This window comes from Aotus nancymaae, unplaced genomic scaffold, assembly GCF_030222135.1.
Source record: "Aotus nancymaae isolate 86718 unplaced genomic scaffold, 86718_ANA_hifiasm-v0.15.2.pri h1tg000029l, whole genome shotgun sequence".
In the NCBI taxonomy this organism is placed as follows: domain Eukaryota; kingdom Metazoa; phylum Chordata; class Mammalia; order Primates; family Aotidae; genus Aotus; species Aotus nancymaae.
In genome coordinates, this window is record NW_026988442.1 from 15,406,041 (window position 1) to 15,421,525 (window position 15,485).

Genomic DNA, 15,485 nt, shown 5'->3' on the forward strand with positions numbered 1-15,485 from the left:
GGCCATGCAGGGAAGCGGGCAGCAGCAGGTGTCAGGAGAAGCCTCCCAACACGCATGCCATGTCACATGAGCATCCCTGCTCTGAAGGATACTTCAAGTAACTGCTTGTCACAAGAGGAGTGAGATGTGATGAAGATGAAAGCATCTTCAGAAGGTATTGCCGCCGGCCCCTCCCAGCCCTACCTCCCTGTTGCAACTGGCCACCCTCAGAGTCTAGGCCTAAAAACCCCAGAAAACAGCCTCTCACCCCTAAGACCTCCGGCTCTACATCACCCCCTAAGGTAGGGCCATCCTGATACCCTGCTCTGCAAACCCAGGGTGGGAAGACAATCTTGGGACCTTAGATCCCCTAGGGATCTTAGACCCTCCCCACCTTGCCTCCTGGATCCCTTCCACCCACATGCCATCCCAGCCCTCACCCGTGTGGTCTGGCACTGGGTAGAGATGAGGACTTGAGCAAAGGGGTCTGAGAGGCCACTGTCATCTGCTGCCAACACACCTCGGGCCTGGTACAAGTGAGCCCGGAGTTGGAAGTAGCTAAAGTCTGGGGTGAGAGCAAGGAAGGTGCCACGTTTGCTCAGGAGATCACTGGAGTCCCCTGACTCAGCCCCACAACTTGTGCAGAGAGCAAGGTGGGCCTTAGACCTGCCCTGCCCACCCTCTGCACTCACCGTCCCGGCGCAGGCTGGAGGGCAGCCCGGCCGAGGGCTCGGGCAGCAGGTCTGGGGGCAGGTCGGAGGTGCAAGCCTTGGCTTGCTTGCCCAGGCCCAGCCACAGGAAGAGCTCCAGCTTGGCACAGACCTCACCAGGGGGTGCCCCAGGCACCTATGGGTAAAGAAGGCATGTCAGGGCCCTGATGCCTCCTCTCATGACCCCAGCTAGACCTAGCAATCCAGCTTCTCCAGAGCACACTGTACCACACATCGCTACACCATGCCAAGCTCCCAGTCCACTCCCTACATGCCCAGCCTGACCCTCTTCCTGGGATTATAGGCACCCTGTAATTATAGGGACCCTCGCATGCTCAGTCCCTACACCTCTTGCCCTAACACTGCCACTTTCTGTACCCCACACCACAGACCCCTAACAACACTCTGAGCTCTGCTCTCCCACCTTTATCCCCTCCACTCCAACACGTTCACATTCCCTGTCCCCAACCCCAAGGGTCACAGCTTCTCCCTGCTAGGGACCCTTTTTGGTGTCTTTTCCAGGGATACTTCATTTAGAAATATTTGGCCTGCTACGAAAAAAGAACCAGCTACACTATTTTTTTTTTTTTTTAAATGGAGTCTCACTCTGTTGCCCAGGCTGGAGTGCAATGGTGTGATCTCTGCTCACTGCAACCTCTGCCGCCAGTGTTCAAGTGATTCACCTGCCTTAGTCTTCCTAGTAGCTGGGATTATAGGCACGCACCACCATGCCTAGCTAATTTTTGCATTTTTAGTAGAGACGGGGTTTCACCATGTTGGTCAGGCTGGTCTCTAACTCCTGACCTCAAGTGATCCACCCACCTCAGCCTCCCAAAGTGCTAGGATTACAGGCGTGAGCCACTGTGCCAGCCAGACCAGCCACACTTTTCAGGGGTGAGTCACACGCTCTCATTTTTGGTATCCTACTTGTCAGGGTCTAGTTAGCAAAAGGGCCCATGCAGGCCCAGAGCTAGGAAGATTTGGGGTTTATCTGATTTCAAAGCTGCCCAAGGCAAAGGCACAATCCCTTTCTGGTGTTTTGGACAATTGGAAGGCGTTCAGGGGCCCTTGGTTGGGAAGCACAGGCCTCCACCCATGCCTACCCCTGCCCTATGAGCTCCACTCCACCTCTCCCAGCCCCTCACTCACAGGCCCCCTCACCGTGAGCATTAGACTCTGGATCTTCCCGCAGTCCCGGCCACGTTCCTCCTCGACCACAGAGAACAGCACATCCTGGGCAGGGATCCGGGCCCAGGCCACACGGCGCCTCCCACTGAGCATCCAGACCAGCACGTCAGGGAGGGGTGGCTGGGGCTGTGGGTAGAGAACTGGTCACAGAGGTGGATCTGGAGCTGACACCTCCTGCTTTCACAGCTTGAACTGAATGTACCAAATAGCCACTCCAGCTCTGATTTCCCCAAGATAGGGTCTCACTCTGTTGCCCAGGCTGGAGTGCAGTGACATGATCATGACTCACTACAGCCTTGACCACCCAGGCTCAAGCAATCCTCCCACCTCAATCTCTCGAGTAGCTGGGAATACCAGCTTACGCCACCACGCCTGGCTAATTTTTTATTTTTTGTAGAGATGGGGTTTGGCCATGTTGTCCAGGCTGGTCTCAAACTCATGGACTTCAGTGATCCTCCTGCCTCAGCCTCCCAAAGCGGTGGGATTATAGGTTCAAGCCACCATACCCAGCCAAGAGACCACCCACTCTGTTAGACAGTTGTGACAGTCTCCAAAGCAGTCTTCCTGCCTTGAGCTTTCCCTTCCTATCCACTCTGCTATGGCTGGCTGGCTTCTCCCCATCGTCTGGGTGTCAGCTGCAATGCTGTCTTTGCAGAAAAGACTTGCCTGACCACCTTATCCAAGCAGGTTCTCCTCTACCCCTCAGCCTCTGTAACCTCTTATCAATTCCTATCGATCATAATTAGTTTTCACATTCATTTTCAGATGTACTGTCTGTCTCCCTAGAATATGAACCTCAAGAGGGCAAGGAATATGGCAGGGGCTGATCCCAGGGCCTAATACAGAATCTGGCACGCAGGAGGACTTGGAATTTCATTGAGATGCCAGGCGTGGTGGGTGAGGCCGGGCATGGTGGCTCACACCTACAATCTCAGCACTGTGGGAGGCCAAGGTGGGCATATCACCTGAGGTCAGGAGTTTGAGACCAGCCTGGCCACCATGGTGAAACCCCATCTCTACTAAAAATACAAAAAAGTAGGCAGGTGTGGTGACACGTGCCTGTAATCTCAGCTACTTGGGAGGCTGAGGCAGGAGAATCACTTGAATCTAGGAGGCAGAGGCTGCAGTGAGCCGAGATCACACCACTGCGCTCCAGCCTGGGCGACAGAATGAGATTCCATCTCAAAAAAAAAAGAAGTATCATTGAGTAAGCAAAAACACAACAGGTAGAACTAATCTCTCCAAAGCATAAATCTGACCCTCTCCTTCCTGTTCGAAACCATCATGCCAGACTTCTATTTCCACGGATATTATGAGCCAGGAATTAAGACCTACCTCTCACCAAAAGCAACTAAAATGCCTTTTATTATCTCACCATGGCCTTTAATTAAATATTTAATAAAATATTTATTTAATTTTATTTTATTAAAATTTAATAAAATGAATTTAATAAAAGAAATGTTTTTATTAAAGTCTGTGATGAGATAAGTCAAGAATTATCAGACCAAGTTCTAAATGACCATGGGAATCTGGGGAGGTCAGCAGAGCGTTAAAGTCACTTTTGCCACAACGGCGTTTGCCAGGTTTCCATGACCTAACAGTGAGTAAAGACAAAATAGCGAACCCAGACCCACTCAGGACAGGAGTCTACCAGTAGATTTCTCCCTCTCCCTGAAAGCTAAGATCCCAAAGAAGTATGGCTTGAGGATAAAGTAAATACACCTGCCGTACTCACACCACCCAGGGATCTACAAGGAGAATTGCCCGGCTGAGGTGGGTAGCTGGGAGTTGAAAATGTGTTCCTGAAAAGAATAACCACAAGCTGACTTTCTCACAGAGCCGGGGTGTTGCTTCACATCAAATTTTAGTGTAAGGTGATCTAAGGCAGAAGCAAAGTCAAGTGGTAACAAGAGTGAAACGCTGTCCCAAAAAAATAAATAAAAATAAAAATAAAAAAATGAAAAGACCAGCCATGCACGGTAGCTCACGCCTATAATCCCAGTACTTCAGGAGGCCGAGGCGGGCAGATCACGAGGTCAGGAGTTTGAGTTGTCATGGTCAACACGGTGAAAGCCCGTCTGTACTAAAAATACAAAAATTAGCCGGGTGTGGTGGTGTGCACCTGTAGTCCCAGCTATTTGGGAGACTGAGGCAGGAGAACTGCTTGAACCCAGGAGGTGGAGGTTGCAGTGAGCCGAGATCACGCCACTGCACTCCACCAGCCTGGCAACAGAGCAAGACTCGAAAGAAAGAAAGAAAAAGAGAGAGAGAGAGAGAGGAGAGAGAGAGAGAAATGAAAAGAGCCTAGGCAACATGGCAAAACCCCAACTTTACCCAAAATACAAAAATCAGCTGGAAGTGGTGGTGTGCACCTGTGGTCCCAGCTACTTGGAAGACTGAGGTGGGAAGACTCCCGGGAGCCCAGGAAGTCAAGGCTGCAATGAGCCACAATCTCACCACTGCACTCCAGCAAGACCTTGACTCAAAAAAAAAAAAGAAAGAAAGAAAAGTACAAGGATTGAAATAAAAAATTTAATAGAAATACTTACAGAGTCTTCTGATTTTCAATTAAGAAGCCTAAACAACTCAATGTGGAAAAGAAATCTTTTCAACAAATGGTGCTGAACCATCTGCATATTCATTTTCTTTTCTTTCTTTAGAGACAAAGCCTCACTATGGTGCCCAGATCGCATGCAACCACACTATGACGCCCAGTTCAAGCCAGGCGCAAACTCCTGGCCTCAAGTGATCCTCCTGCCTCAGTCTCCCGAGCAGTTGTGACACAGGCATGAGCCACTGCACCCGGGCTTGGATGTCCATATTTTTATTTTAAAAACAGAACTTCTGGCCGAGTGTGGTGGCTCACACCTGTAATCTCAGCACTTTGGGAGGCCGAGGTGGGCGGATCATGGAGGTCAGGAGTTCAAGATCAGCCTGGCCAACATGGTGAAACCCTGTCTTAAAAAAAAGAAAAAAATGGGCCCAGCGTGGTGAAAAAAATATTTAAAAAAATATATAGAACTTCTGGGCCCAGTGTGGTGGCTCATGCCTGCACTCCCAGCACTTTGGGAGGCTGAGGCTGGTGGATCACGATGTCAGGAGATAGAGATCATTCTGGCCAACATGGTAAAACCCCATCTCTACTAAAAAATACAAAAAAGTCGCCAGGTGTGCTGGTTGGTGCCTGTTATCCCAGCTACTCGAGAAGTTGAGGTGGGGCAATCACTTGAATCTGGGAGGCAGAGGTTGCAGTGAGCTGAGATTATACCACTGTACTCCAGTCTGGCGACAGAGCAAGACTTTGTCTAAAAATATATATATATATATCATATATATGTAATATATTACATATGTATTACACATATATTATATACACATAGAACTTTGATCCATATGTCACACCATACACAGAAATTAATTTGAGAATAATCAAAGACCTAAACGTAAAATTTAAAACCATAAGCTTGTAGAGGAAAGCATAGGAGAAAACCTTTGTAGCTTGGCAGTAGGCAAAGGTTTTCCACACAGGTAACAAAAGGCAAACATAAAAGAAAAACTAGATGAATCACACTTCATTAATATTTAAAAATTCTCTTTATTTTCTTTTTTTCTTTCTCTTTTATTTGAGACGGAGTTTCACTCTTGCTACCCAGGCTGGAGTGCAATGGCGCGATCTTGGCTCACCACAACCTCCACCTCCTGGGCTCAAGCAATTCTTCTGCCTCAGCCTCCTGAGTAGCTGGGACTACAGGCGCGTGCCACCATGCCCAGCTAATTTTTAGTATTTTTAGTAGAGACAGGGTTTCACCATGTTGACCAGGATGTTCTTGATCTCCTGACCTCGTGATCCACCCACCTCGGCCTCCCAAAGTGCTGGGATTACAGGTGTGAGCCACCATGCCCAGCCTGTTTTATTTTATTTTTTAAAAGACGGGGTTTCACTGTGTTAGCCAAGATGGTCTTGATCTCCTGACCTCGTGACCCACTGCCTCAGCCTCCCAAAGTGCTGGGATTACAGGCATGAGCCACTGCATCCAACTAATACTTTAAAATTTTCATAATCAAAAAGCATCATTAAGAAAATGAATAGGCGGCTGGGCGCAGTGGCTCATGCCTGTAATCACAGCACTTTGGGAGGCCAAGGCAGGTGGATCATGAGGTCAGGAGTTCGAGACCAATCTGGCCAACAAGTGAACCCCGTCTCTACTAAAAATACAAAAATTAGCCGGATGTGGTGGCACGTGCCTGTAGTCCCAGCTACTTGGGAGGCTGAGGTGGGAGAATCACTTGAACTCAGGAGGCAGAGGTCACAGTGAGCTGAGACCATGCCATTGCACTCCAGCCTGGGTGACAGAGTGAGACTCTATCTCAAAAAAAAAAAAAAAGAAAAGAAAAGATATGAATAGGCAAGCCAGAGACTGGAAGAAAATACATGTAAAAATATATACCTGACAAATGACTGGTATCCAGTATATGTACTTTTACATACTTTTAAAACACCTACAATTCAATAATTACAAACAAAACAGTTCCTTTTTTTTGACAGAGTCTCCATCTGTTGCCCAGGCTGGACTGCAGTGGCATCATCTTGGCTCACTGCAACCTCCACCTCCTGGGTTCAAGCAATTCTGCCTCGGTCTCCCACCACCACACCTGGCTAATTTTTGTATTTTTAGTAGAGACAGGGTTTCACCATGTTGTCCAGGCTGGTCTCAAACTCCTGACCTCAGGTGATCCACCCACCTCTGTCTCCCAAAGTGCTAGGATTACAGGTGTGAGCCACCGCACCCAGCCACATTACAGTATATTTATACAACAGAATGTTATATGGTCATGAAAACCAACAAATTATAGCTACATGCAATGATATGGATAAATCTTATACACGTAATACTGAGATTTAAAAAGCAAAATAATATAAACTCTGAAAAACAGCAACACAAAGCTATATTATTTAAGAATACACATTTATACCATGAACATTTTTTATTTTTATTTACTTATTTATTTTTGAGACAGGGTCCCACTCTGTTACCCAGGCTGAAGTACAGAGGCACAATCACAGTTCACTGTAGCCTCAACCTCCCAGGCTCAAGCAATCCTCCCACTTCAACCTCCCAAGTAGCTGGGACTACAGGCATGTGCCACCATGCCTGGCTAATTTTTTTTTTTAGGAGATGGACTCTATTTTGCCCAGCTTGGTCTTGAACTCCTGGGTTCAAGTGATCCTCCCACTTTGGAGGATCCCAAACTGTTGGGATTACAGGTATCAGCTCTGTCTCAAAAAATTATTTTTGGCAGGGCGTGGTGGCTCACGCCTGTAATTCAAGCACTTTGGAAGCCAAGGTGGGAGGATCACCTGAGGTCGGGAGTTCAAGACCAGCCTGACCAACATGGTGAAACCCTGTCTTAAAAAATAAATAAATAAATAAAAAATAAATAAATAAGAAATTTTAAAAAATTATTATTATTTATTGGTTTTTTTTTTTTAGACAATCTGACTCTGTCACCCAGGCTGGAGTGCAGTGGCACCATCTCTGCTCACTGCAACCTCCGCCTCCTGGGTTCAAGCGATTCTTCTGCCTCAGCCTCCCAAGTAGCTGGGATTACAGGCATGTGACATCACACCTGGCTAATTTTTTTTATTTTTAGTAGAGACAGGGTTTCTCCATGTTAGCCAGTCTGGTCTTGAACTCCTGACCTCAGGTGATCACCCACCTCAACCTCCCAAAGTGCTGGGGTTACAGGTGTGAGCCACTGCACCTGGCCTCATAAAACAATTTTTAAATGTCAGATGACAAAAGGAGGTTTTCAATGCAATTTTTCAAGACAGAGTCTTGCTCTATTGCCCAGGCTGGAATGCAGGGGTGCAACCTTAGCTCAATGTAGCCTCAATCAATCCTCCCACTTCAGCCTCCACAGTAGTTGGGACTCTAGGTGTGCACCATCACAACCAGCTAAGTTTTATAGAGACAGGGTCTCACTTTGCTGCCCAAGCTGGTCTCAAACTCCTGGGCTCAAGTGATCCTCCTGCTTCAGCCTCCCAAAGGGCTGGAATTACAGGTGTGAGCCACACTCATAATTTTAAAAGCAATTTTGCACCAACATTTAATATAATAAAGTCTCTATCTCATCTCTTCTTTCAACACTCTGTCTTCCAGCTGCCCAGGCTTCTCAGTTCTGGACCTTTGTACATGCTATGTTTTCTTTCTCACTTGCCAAACTTCAATGTACCCTTTAAGGTCTAAGAGTACAATTCCTCACTCTTTGAGAACATACCCAGCAGTCTAAACGCCCCATGCCTTTGGGAAGGACAGCTTCAGTCTTAGGCAGCCACAGCATGGTGGACCAGACACTTTCCCTCTCTAACCCTCAGTTTCTGCTCCTGTCAATTCCCTTTACACATGTCATACTTGGTTCTTCAGACAAGGGAGGTCATGCTCAAGGCAGCTACTCTCAAATCTTCATCCAACGATATCCTGAATGTTCCCTGGGTCTCTGCTGGATTCTAGAACTCTCGTCCTCACCATTAGCTTGCAAATAGATCTTGCTCCTATGCCCACAGCAATGAGTCCCAGCACTACTATCATTCCAAAAGACAAATGTTATATATGTCACACCTGCCTGAGGCCTCCGGAACGACCCCAAAGCTCAGGGAAAATGGTGTGCATGGTAGGAAAGTGGGGTGGGCAAGGCATTACCTCCTGAGCCAGAAAGCGCAGTTTTGCCAGGAGCTTTTTGGCCAATGCCACCTTCTTTTGCACGTTGCCCCGTCTCAGGCCCCGCAGAAGTCGCTGTCCTTGCTTAGCCAAAAGGTTCTAGGAGGGCAAAAAGACAGCATGAGTAGAGGGCCCCAGCTAGCTACCCCGAGTCCCTTCCCAAGGCCATACCAGGCTGTGCACCAGGAGTTTCCCTCGGCATCGATCCAGGGCGTTGGGCCGGGTCATCACCCTGTGCTCGGCACTGTGGCAAAACTGTCTGCAGTGAACAGGGATGTGCACAGCAAACAGGAGTCAAAGGAAAGGAGAGAACACTGACCTTAGGGCCACTTCCCTCTGAGCTGGCCTCCCACTCCCAGCCTCCCTCATAGCCCTCTCAGTCTGGCGCTCTGAAGAGGCACTCTTTCTCGTGCAAAGATGCCCTTCTATATTTGGACCACTCCCAAATTCATCAAGGCCAGCCTTGCTCTTGAGTTCGCTAATATTTAACCACTTACTACCCTGGCTACCCCAGGTGTGGTCCATGGACCAACAGCATTGGTATCACCTGCAGGCTATTTAAAACTGCAGACCCTCAGCCCCACCCCAGGCCCTGCTGAATCAGAAGCTGCATTTATGCCCTAGGGGATTCCTAAGCACATTGAAGTCTCAGATGGCAATGGTGTGGTTAGGTCTCCACCAGCTTGAACATTACATGTCCAGGCCAAATGCATAATTTCCAATGATACACCCCAAAAATAACCCTGTTTCACCTCAAAACTTCCAAGTCATCCTTCACTGCTTTCTCTCTCATTCCACATCAATTCATTAGCAAATTCTTTATGCTCTACCTTCAAAATATATCTAGAATCCAGCCAGGTGTGATGGCTCTGGCTTGTAATCCCAGCACTTTGAGAGGCCGAGGTGGGTGAATTACTTGAGGTCAGGAGTTCAAGACCAGCCTGGCCAATATGTTGAACAACTGTGTCTACCGACACTGAAAGGTTGAGCAAGGTGAGAGCAGAAAAGTGCCCACCTACAGTCTCCTTCCTCAAGCCCCTGCTTCTTCCCTGCTTCTAAATGCTGGAGAGCACCAGGTCCTCAGACTTTTTTTTTTCTTTTTTTAATAGTAGAGATGCAGGCCAGGCGCGGTGGCTCACGCTTGTAATCCCAGCACTTTGGGAGGCCAAGGCGGGTGGATCACGAGGTCAAGAGATAGAGACCATCCTGGTCAACATGGTAAAACCCCGTTTCTACTAAAAATACAAAAAATTAGCTGGGCATGGTGGCAAGTGCCTGTAATCCCAGCTACTCGGGAGGCTGAGGCAGGAGAATTGCCTGAACCCAGGAGGCGGAGGTTGCAGTGAGCCGAGATCGCGCCATTGCACTCCAGCCTGGGTAACAAGAGCGAAACTCCGTCTCAAAAAAAAAAAAAAAAGAAGAAGAAGAGAATCCAAAAATCACTTAAGTACCTGGAGGAGGTTATGAAATTCAGGGCAGTGAAGGTCAAAGATGAAAGCAACTAGAACTTTGTTTTTGTTTTTCTGAGATGGAGTCTTGCTCTGTCACCCAGGCTGGAGTGCAATGGCATGATCTTGGCTCACTGCAACTTCCACCTCTCAAGTTCAAGTGATTCTCCTGCATCAGCCTCCTGAGTAGCTGGGAGGTACCCACCATTATGCCCGGCTAATTTTTGTATTTTGTTTTTGGTAGAGACAGGGTTTCACCATGTTGGCCAGGCTGGTCTTGAACACCTGACCTCAAGTGATCCACCCGCCTGGGCCTCCTAAAGTGCTAGGATTAGAGGCATGAGCTACTGTGCCCAGTCGAACATGTTTATGTGGTTACAGCAATGACCTGGAAATTAGGGACCAATCAATGATGGAGAGAAAATTGACAGTTACAGAGCTAACTCCTCCAGTAGGTGAGAGGAGATGAAATCCAGATCCAGCTGCAGTCACTGGAGCAGGAAAGGAGGAGAGCAGATGGATGCAGAAGCCAGCAAGGAGGTGGACTGGGTGGGGAAGGTGATTAGCAGGAACAAGTGTGGAAGAAAGGAGGCAAAGAGGTTTGAGAAGGGACACGGGATAAGCCTCTAGGAGTGTGGGAAAGGGAGCTCATTGGAGATGTAAAACAGCTGAGGTGCCAGAGGATCGGGGGAAGCCAATAATCTCATCAGCTCCCTGGATAGGAATAATCATTTTCTTTTTTTCTTTTTCTTTTTCTTTTTTTTTTTGAGACGGAGTCTTGCTCTGTTGCCAGGCTGGAGTGCAGTGGTGCAGTCTCGGCTCACTGCAACCCCCACCTCCTGGATTCAAGCGATTCTTCTGCCTCAACCAAGTAGCTGGGACCACAGGCGTGTGCTACCACGCCCAGCTAATTTTTGTATTTTTAGTAGAGACGGGGTTTCACCATGGCCAGGATGGTCTCAATCTCTTGACCTCGTGATCCGCCCGCCTCGGCCTCCCAAAGTGCTGGGATTACAGGCGTGAGCCACCGCTCCCGGCAGGAATAATCATTTTCTCATTCTCCTATAAGGTGCTGAACAAATGCAGCTGCAAACGCCCTTGAGTCTAGACAGCCACTAAGAGTCTCCCTTGCCCTGGAATTGCCCCAAGGACAGAGAGCAGTAGGGGTGGCTCTCACCTGCTCCCAGCCACCAGCTCTTCCAGCACCTGCTTGAGCTGTGCACAGGCACCAGGTCCCGGCCTGCGCTGCAGCCTCTCAACCTGCTGCAGTCCCTGGTCCTGCGCAACCGGCAAGAGAGTCCGAGTCTCAAGGGTCCCTGACTCGGGCCTCTTGTAGACCACCCCCACCCGAGGCCCCACCCACTCATGACCACACCTCTTGGCCTACTCTTCTTTAGCTCCATCTGGTGGATGGCTCTTTCTAGCCCCCTGCTGGCTCCACCAAATGTGGGGCCCACCAGCAGTAGCTCTACCCATCTCCTTCACCCAGCCCCTTCCTGGGCCCAGCAATTCTGAGTCTCTGTCCTCCCACAGCTCCTGGCATCCTCAGTTTCCCCAGAAGCTGTGCTTTTTGGTCGTTGCTGCCCCTGACCTTGCACCAACAAGGTGCTGGCTCTCTAGTGCCTGCTCATTAGCCCTGCTGCAGAGCTCCCTTCAAAGGTCGCAGTGTCCTGGGAGTCCCTATGGCGCGGCCTCTTCCTGTGGGCACTGGCCTTGCCCTCACCAGCCTCTCAGCCACTTTGTGCACGCAGTTGCTGCTCTGCAGGCGCCAGGTGTGATCCTCCCAGCGACTCCACACGTGCACACACGGCTTGTGGTGACACAGGGGCAAGCAGAAGTATGGCCTGGCGGGTGGAGAGGAGGCTTCTCAGGCATTCTGGGCCCTTGGGGACCTCCCAAACACCCCTTCCAGCCACCAGGAGCACTCACCCGCTGCCGTCCATGGGTTCAGGTCGCTGAGCAGGGGTCCCCAGCTCCTCCTCCTCTTTCTCCTCCTCTGTCCTGGCTCCCAGTAGAGGCTGAGCCTCCACGGCCACACCTTCAGTTCCCTCCCCGGCTCTGGACCCTTGGCCCAATTGCTCCTCCAGGCGGCCTGCACGACCTATCCCAGAGCAGCAAGTGTCAGTGGGCACCAGGCTGAGGGTCAGACCCCTCCCTCAACCACCTCTGCCTCAATAGAAGTCAGAACCCACCCCTTACTGAAAGTCAACAGCCCCTTCCAGGGCCCCAAGGTCTGAAACGAGAGTGCCCACCCTCAAACCCATGGCACTCAGGGGTTCAGCTAGGCCACACACCAATGGAGATCTCGAAGCTGATGGGCTGGGAGGCCACGGCGGGGTCGATCATAGTGGCCTCGAAGAGTACACCGAAAAGCAGGAAATCTTCACAGGGCGCCAGGACGTTCTATGGAAGGTCATCAGGCTGTAGTCAGCGCCCACCCTCCCAAGGAGCAGACTGGATTCTGTTTGGCCGCAATGTCCACAGAAAGACGTGCGACCAAGACTTGGAAGTCACTGCAGGTATCCTACTCCCTCTCTGGCCTCGCAGCCCCAGCACTGGCCCTGGGTATGGGTCCTCTCTGGCCCACCTCTGATTGGCCAGTCATCTTTCCCCCAACATGTGTGTGCACATACCATCGGCCCTGAGTGGCACAAACCTCACTCTTCGCCCAGGCCCCCAAATTGAGACCCTCATCATGGTGTTGAATGCCTGAGAGTGGATTTCCCCCTCCGAAGTATAGGTGACCCCGCCCCCTTTGCTACCCCCTAGCCCCCACCTCTGGCAGCGGCAGCAGCTCCTCCACCTCCACCTCCATGGCACTGGGAATCTCAGGCCCCTCGTCACTGGGGCTGGCGTCCACGCGCTGAGGAACCCCCGTTGGGGAGTGATCCCGCCTGGCTTTCTTTTTCTTCTTTCGGGTGAGCCAGGACACCCTGGACCCCTGCTGGGCCTGGGGAGGCTCAGGTTCAGCTCTCCCTTCCAACACCTGCATGGACACAGCCAGCAGAAGGCGGCCTCGGAACCAAATGCCTCGGCCAACGCCTTCGTTGAGACATTGAAGACCATCCCGGAGCCCTGCGCCGGGGGGCGAGCCATAGAGGGGCACCCAGGCCGGGCCGAAGGTGGGGTTAAACCCCGCTGTGGGGAACAAGAGCAGCGTGTTGAGGGGAGCGCGGGGCGGACGGGTACTGTTAAGTCTCTGCACCTCACTCTGATCTCCTCCAAGTCCTCGGGAGTTAGGGCAGGGGAGGGGCTCAGCCTCTCGAAAGGGAAGAAGCTGGCCAGCAGCTGCGGACGCGAGGCTGTGGAACACAACCTGGGCGCCCCCAAACCAGCTCAGTACCCCAAGGCGCTGGAAACCGCGGGAGCCGGGGCTCGGGAGACGGAGCCTGAACCCTGGAGGCAGAGTCAGGATTGACTGGGGCGGGGTCGGGATTGGGGCAAGGTCTGGATTGATTGGGGCGGGGACGGGATAGAGGCAGAACTACGGGAGATCCGCGCGGCCTGGGGGTCGCGGGAAAGGAGTGGACAAGCAGTGTCAGCGCGTGCACAGCGATAGGAAGGGCGGACTGGGCTGGTTACTGGGCAGGTGGCTGTGGTCAGAATTTTGCCAACGGAGCCAAACTGAGGGTGGGGTTCCCAGTCTAGGGGCGCCTTGAAGCAGTTTGTTTTGCGGGCGGATCAGCTTTCCTAGGCGGAGCGGGGTCGCGAGGATGGGGCTTGCGGTAGGGAATGGGCCCTACGGCGAGATTGGACCGAGGCGAGTGAGGCCGGGTTTTCCGCGGCCAGAAGCGCTCACCCGCGCGGCCCGGGTGGGAGATCCGCCTCAGGTCCAGCACGTGCGTGGCGAGGGCCGCGTCCACCAGGAGCGCGTCGTCCCGCAGCTGCAGGCGGAGGCTGCGCGTCAGCGGTGGGAAGAGCTCCACGAAGCTCAGCTGCTCGTTCCACTCGGGCGCCGCCGCCTCGGCGCGCACCGACGTCTCGCCCTGAAACCGGCAGCGAAGACGGGCGGAAAGGGGTCAGCGCGGAGTCGGGGCCGAAGCCGCGGCGCCATGGGCCCCGGAGGGACTTACCTGCTGCCCCAGGAAAGACACCCGCACGTAGGGCTCCACCAGGACGCGCTGGTCGTGAAGGGCGCGGGCCAGGCTGCCCAGCAACCCAGAGCGCAGTGCGGGAAGCCCCTCGGCGCGGTACAGGCGCACGCGGAGCCGCGCCCACGGCCTCTCGGCGGACACCCCGCGCGGCAGGAGTAGGTTCCTAGAGGAGGGGGCACCGAGCTGGGCGAGAAGCTGGGGTCTCGGCCCCTCCCCTTCTCCGCACCCCACGGCCACGCCCGGATCCATGTCTCCCTCCCCACCTCACCCCGGCTCACTTCTCGATGTCCGAACAGTGCCCTGGGGCCTCGGGTAGCATTGGAGGGGGCAGGTCCCCGCGCGCCCTCACGGACAAGGTGACCTTAACGAAGCCCTTGGCCCCGGCGCGGGTGTCCTGGGGATCATGCAGCGGAGCCCATCTTTGGTAGAACTGGCCATCTAAGGGCGAAGGGGCGGCCAGGTCAGGGGCGACCGGCGGGACGCACAGCGTGGTAGTGAGGCTATCATCGGAGGGACAATGGCCGGGGTTCCTGTCTGGCTCATCAAGGAGGGATGTGCCAAAAGTTCAGCCTCCACCAGAGGTGGCCCACTCCAAAGTGAGTGTATAGGGGTCCATGCGGAGTCACTGCGGGGTCAATCTCTGGGGTCCTTGTCGGTGCAGAGTTTCAGTAAGGGGACGGTTCCATACCTGGCTGGTCCAAGATGATGCCCAGGTCCATCCTGAAGGTGCCTATCCGAGTGGCCATAAAAGGGAGGGTCTGCGAATGGAAAGCCTGCGGGGAAGGTGGTGTTTAGTCCTGCAGCTTTTGCATCCCCGATTCTCTGAAGGACACTGGTCACCCCTACACCGCTCACCGTGATCTCCAGCAGCAAGTCTTGGAGGCGAAGCCGGGTGTCATGAAATTCGAACAAGAAGTACTGAATTGAAGTGGGGATGAGAGGTTAGATGTGAAGGGCTCCCACCAGCTTACACTGGTCTCTTGCTCAGAAGACCCTCCTTCCCCCGCCCCCAAATCCCTCACTGCAACCTTTTCGTGGATCAGTGCCCGCCCCCTGCCATAGGCCCAGCATCTGGCTCCAATTCCACCCACGCCACGCCCCCTCCAGGAACAGTTCTCACCTGGGTGTCTCCCATTCTCTCAGGCTCTCCCTCTTCTGTGGTGGCACCTACCTCATTGTAAAAGGGGCAATTGGTTCCAAGCTGTGTGGCGGTGACACGGCGCTGCCCCCCAACATGCACGGTCACATAGGGGTTAATGTTGACTCCAGCCAGTTTCTGGGCCTCCAGCACCGTGACTCCCACCTGAGAGGTACAGAAGGATGACGAAAGGAAGCCAGACCTGCCTG

At 52.3% G+C, this 15,485-nt stretch overlaps 1 protein-coding gene across 1 annotated transcript in view; it reads right to left on the minus strand.

Moving 5' to 3' along the window:
• Positions 1–15,485, minus strand: part of LOC105719037 (fer-1-like protein 4) — a 43,721-nt gene that overhangs the window by 23,016 nt on the left and 5,220 nt on the right. The window contains 16 exon segments of the mRNA XM_064382350.1: positions 420–544; positions 672–825; positions 1,851–2,003; positions 8,579–8,695; positions 8,768–8,855; positions 11,222–11,322; positions 11,768–11,888; positions 11,974–12,145; positions 12,339–12,447; positions 12,821–13,182; positions 13,844–14,030; positions 14,118–14,301; positions 14,417–14,576; positions 14,827–14,911; positions 14,994–15,056; positions 15,310–15,441. Coding sequence (XP_064238420.1) covers positions 420–544; positions 672–825; positions 1,851–2,003; positions 8,579–8,695; positions 8,768–8,855; positions 11,222–11,322; positions 11,768–11,888; positions 11,974–12,145; positions 12,339–12,447; positions 12,821–13,182; positions 13,844–14,030; positions 14,118–14,301; positions 14,417–14,576; positions 14,827–14,911; positions 14,994–15,056; positions 15,310–15,441 — 2,313 coding nt within the window.